Source organism: Corylus avellana, chromosome ca8 (genome assembly GCF_901000735.1).
Source record: "Corylus avellana chromosome ca8, CavTom2PMs-1.0".
NCBI lineage: Eukaryota > Viridiplantae > Streptophyta > Magnoliopsida > Fagales > Betulaceae > Corylus > Corylus avellana.
In genome coordinates this window covers 4,589,958-4,595,322 of record NC_081548.1, presented here as the reverse complement: position 1 = coordinate 4,595,322, position 5,365 = coordinate 4,589,958, and the positions used below count along the sequence as shown (strand labels likewise).

At 33.9% G+C, this 5,365-nt stretch overlaps 2 protein-coding genes across 4 annotated transcripts in view; both read right to left on the bottom strand.

The window, feature by feature from the left end:
* The window catches only part of LOC132190344 (EG45-like domain containing protein), a 30,234-nt gene that overhangs the window by 23,439 nt on the left and 1,430 nt on the right, over positions 1 to 5,365 (bottom strand). The window lies entirely within an intron of this gene.
* LOC132190343 (putative EG45-like domain containing protein 1) lies at positions 938 to 4,500 on the bottom strand (the record flags this gene model as incomplete). Of its 2 annotated transcripts, XM_059605302.1 has the most annotated exon segments (6): positions 938 to 1,134; positions 1,732 to 2,032; positions 2,134 to 2,262; positions 2,374 to 2,515; positions 2,615 to 2,715; positions 4,470 to 4,500. In XM_059605302.1, coding segments are annotated over 5 exon segments (603 nt in total). In that variant the 3' UTR covers positions 938 to 1,127.

Sequence of the window (5,365 nt, the reverse complement as noted above, 5' to 3'; positions counted from 1 at the left end):
CTAGCCATGGGGGGTTTGGGTTGAGATGGAATAACTGGTCATGGGAGGTTTGGGTTTGGGTTGAGAGGGAAGAGTGAGGGAGAGTGAGGGAGAGAGGAAAGTGAAAAAAAAAATAATAAAGAAGGATTAAAAATTAATATTTTAAAAAAATAAAAAATGAAATAAAGAATCTGTTGGAATTAGTATTAAAAAATGAGTAGCTAAAATAGAGAGTTGTGCTTTTTGACTAGGTAGAATACCTCTTACTGCTAGAGATGCTCAAAGATAAATTTCAATGAGGCCTTTTTCTTATATTCAAATATTAATTAAATAATATTTATTTTAATTTTTATATTATATTTTTTTATTTAAAAATCATTGTTCTCACTTTTTGGGGTGCAAAATTACTAAGTTTTTATATTTAAGTTTTTCTAGCATCTTCTTTTTAATTGATAATATGGCTAATTTACTTAATTTTTTTTTTAATATTTTTTGTGACATTGTCGTATAATTTAATAATACTGCAACAACAAACTGAAGTTTAAAAAGCCACAAAACTACTCATAGATTCATGAAGTAGAAGACAACCATAGTTTCAATAAAAACAAAATAAAAAAGCCATAAATCTTTAAAAAGAGAATTTAAACAGGTGATCATGTTCATATGCCAAACGATAAATGATGTTTGTAGTGATAGATTATAAAATACTAGTACTAGGAATACTCTTCTCACTATATGTTTACCCTTTTGTTTTGAAATATACATTTATACTGTTAATAGGAACCAAGGATCGAGTTCTTACCCCCCAAAACAATCACACAAGCAATAATAACAACAGTATAAAATTATTAAACCAATAAATACATAGACATCACAACCATAAAATCAACGCAAGAATTTTGGTTTCGAAAACAGTCAAACCTAAGAGGTCACGAAGAAGACCGAAATACATGCAAAGTAAACTTACAACTGTGTAAAATACTCTTTTATTTTTAATAAATTCTGTGTAAAATACTTGGAACAGCAATATGAAAACAAGTTCTCTGCTGCCCAATCTCTTATATCCTTGCACCAATCAACCACAATGACATGACAAACAGTCAGGTCCCCTTCCCCACTTGATAAATCAATATAATGGTATGTCCTCCTCAAGCCCTGTACATTAAAAGAGAATCTTTTGATGTCAAGAACAATCAAAATGTTCTTTCATTTTATTGTGAAAATTACTCCAGCAGTAAAAATAAAATAAAAATTAGAACTGCATGTTCATATTGCCAAATGTAACTTGATCAAGCATGAACAAGTTTGCCACCAATCAATCCCAGCTATTAAAGGAGTCTACCCTTATGTGATCTCTTTCACACAGACACAAGCACGCACACTCTTTTTGTGGGCAAAAAGTGGAGAGAAAGGTTAATGTTCTTACAAGTATCTATAGAGATTCTCTCTATGGTCATGGCATATCATGCAAAGTAAGAAATTTAGTAAAAAGGCCTATAATTAATGTGACACTTGGAAATGTAACTCTTGTTAGCATTTTTATTATAGTTAATTATTGAGAAACACTGTTTTTGCTTCAATTTCATGGGAAAAGGAAAATCACTCATACCCAAAGATCCAACAGGTGCAATGTGTCTTGAGAAAGAGAGAATCGATCTCAAATGGGTTTGAAAGAGCAAGAAATTTTGACAGAGGAAGCAGGATTTGAAGATTTGTTAAATTGAGAGAGAGACAGAAATGAAAGAGACTCACGGGATGTATTGTATGTTAATAAATGTAGCAGATGCGTTGGAGATCTTCCCAAATGCAGTCGTAGAAAGAACCATGGTAGCATCATCCCAGGAAGGCCTCGAGACCGAAGTAAGTGCATGATCGACAATCCTTACTTGAACTATCTGGCCTGGAATGCAAGTTGTGGGATCAGGGCCACTTATGCACTGCACTTCATATAGTCTCCCGCAGGCCTCACCATTGTCCCATATCGCCTCGCCAGCTGATCCGAACTCTTCACTCGACGGGAATTGTGCCTCATTGGTTCCATAACATGCAGTGGCTGTTTAAAGGAGGCAGAGAGAGAGAGAGAGAGAGAGAGAGAGCACGTCAGTTTGTGGAAGTTATTTTGGGAGTCAAAGTTCTTATAGTGTAATCACGTACGTGAGAATGGAGCTTCGTATTGGGCCGCTGTGCCAACATCTCCATTGGAAAGAGGAGCAAGGTTCACTAGGAGCAGTAGTAGAATGAGGCATCGATAGAAGAGTTGAGGACTAGATCCTTTAGAAATTCCTGCAAAATCAAATTATGGTGTCATGAATGTTGAGAATATAGTCTCACATTTTTATTGAAATCAATACCATAAAAAAATAGTAATAATAATAAGATGAGAGAGAGAGAGACCAGCTTTTCTTAGCGAAAACATCTGATTTTGACCAGTGCCAAAAGTCTCGAGACAATTCTTGAGAGTTCCATCTTCTTCTGGAGACGATGGCACTCTCTTTACATGAGCATTGTCACAGCTTTGAGCTCCTTCCATGGCAAACTGCCAGTGATGGAGTCAGAAAATAATTATTGTGGGGTCAAACTAAAAATATGATAAACACTCTTAACATTTTTGAAACAAATCGTTAGAGAAATACACCATTTCTTTTGCTAACTTGAGCATAGTTTTTTCGCTAGCAATACCGAGAAGCCTCTGATTGTTTCAACACTTTTTTGGAGACGTTGGTTGGTTGAGTCCAACTGTGTGATCAATTACATCATAAGTATATATAGTAATAAATCAGAAAACTATATATCACAGTAGTACGGTGCAGATGTTTTATAGTTTTAACTTCCCTTAGAGCATTCATAGTGAACTAGCTAAATTTTAGATAGAAAATCCACTTTCGCTATTTTAGCTAAGCTAGCTACTTCCCAAAAGCACCACGAATCAAACTCTCTAAATATTTATCTACTTCATTTAGATATTCTTCTTTATTGGTTTGGGGGATTTCATTTAAAGATCAAGAGTCATAAATGAACACATACAATCATGGTAATTTTAGTCGCTTATGGCTCACAGTAGCAGAATATGCATGTGTTACTTAGGTGAGAAATTGCTAGGTTCGTTATTCTGTTTCAATTCTCAACTTTCATATCTTTCAACTCCCCCAATCACTAAAATTAAACCAACAACGGACAAATCTTGATTGCCCCACATAGGATAGAGTAATGTTATATACTAGACAAGTATTCTCCTTTCATTTTTTCAAAGCTGATATGATGTAGTTCTTTATAACATTTGGTGGATGAAAATGAGTTAGAGAACTATGCTACATGAACTTTGAATGATGGAAGGAGAGTACTTATATGGTATATAGCATTAATAAAATTGATCAATGAATCGGCACGCCCTTAATCTCAAATAAATACGAAATAGTTGAAGTGAACCCAACTTGTCTTACTTAAAGAAATACACACTACAACAAAAACCATAGAACTTAAATATTTTCCTTTTCTTTATATACCACAAACACACGCATGCAAACATATTTAATATATGGCAACTATTATCCCTTCTTACTATTGCCATAATATATACAAACATTCACATTGTACCTTTGTCCTCTATTTTCTCGGGAACCAAACAATGTTGGAACTTATTTTCCAATTTTAGACTAGAAAGTACAACAAAATGGCATTGAACCTAGCACAAAGTTTTAAACTAAATAAAGCATCAGAGAAGCAAAAATTAACATAACAATCAACTTCAGCTGACAATAAACTAAATCACTAAGTAATTGTTTATTAACACCTACATTAGCAAATAGTAATGAAACGGCAGAAACACGTAATACTGAGAATAAAGGTCATTTCTTGTACATTAGAGCCACTACAAAGCGCTCATGAAGCATTTCAGAAAAACATCTCAAGCTTTTACCACAAATATACATGCTATTAGCCTGTTTGGTTCCTGAGAAAATGTAGGGAAAACTTCTATGAGAAAAAAAGTCAAACAAATCTTTAACGAAATCATCCTCAGGTCGCTGCAATGCAACTATTTATCTTGGTTGCTGAGTTCCTCTATACCTTAGAATCAAAACTCAACTAAAAAGATCCTCTTTTCCTTGGATTTTCTCAGCTACCAAACAACGGAGTACCAAAGAAAACACATTACATGTTCATCAATCTGCCCAACCAAATGAAAGATGCCAGCCAAATATCCATGAAACCAAGACCCATTTGAAAAAAACACAACCTAGATGGAAAAATGAATAAACACAACCCAGATTAACTATAGAGAAGTTATAAATAACAGCCTAGAGTAAGAGAAGTGAGAAATGGAAGAATATTCTTCTTGCGACATAAACATATACCCAGAATTTCAATACAATTTTGGCGATAAAAATATATTTACAAACATAGAAAATTACCGATACAAAAATTACAATAAAAATATATACCCAAATTACAACAAAAACACATACCCAAATTACAACAAGAAACAAACATACCAAAAATAGAGGCTCTATATGTGCTTGAGGCCCAAGGTTTAGTTGATCCAAATCTATTTCCGATTGTCGGTCAGATCGGAAGCTCTGATCCGCCAAAGTATCTTAAGAAATACCAAAGATGATCGACCGCAAAGAGTGAGAATGAGCGAGAGCGGGAGAGAGAAGATTCAGTGGCGCCAAAGAGAGAAAAGTGAAAAACAACGAGAGGAAAAAGAAAAACCTTAAAAAATTAAGTGGCGAAAGCTTTTGGCTCGAGATATTTGGTGAGGGACTCTAACAAGAACCCAAATGGCTTATTAGAGAAGAAGATCGCTTAGGTATGCTATAAAATTTGATACTTACGGATCCAAAAAACCCAAGATTCCTCTCTACAATCTTGTTCTTCTCTACGATCCTCCTGCAAGTCTCTGGGTTTTTGACTTGTTGTTATGGCTGTGGAGCTCCATTGCATTCTTTGTAAAGGAAGAGAGAGAAAAAGAGAAGGCAAGACTAATGGATTACGGCGAGAGCTACTAGAAGTTTCAGATGTTTCTAAAATGGCGTCTTTTGATCCAGAGTCCGGCTATGCGGCTGCCAACTAGCGTGGGAAATGTATTAAAAAATAATAATAATATAATAAATTTTGTTTTGTTTTTTTTTTTTTTTTAGTTAATTAAATTTCTATGAATTAATATTTAATTTTTAATGCCTTAACATTTATTTTTTAATTTAAAACTAAAATTTAGGGGTGGAAGGTTAATCCTTTAGGGCCGGTATGAAATATCACCCAAAAAGAATTTAATTATCTTAAATTTGGTACTAATACCTTAAATTTGGTGTTAATACCTCAAATTTGGTGCTTATACCTCAAATTTGAATTCTCCTTTAATATCTCTCTCCTTCAATTTTTTTTTTTT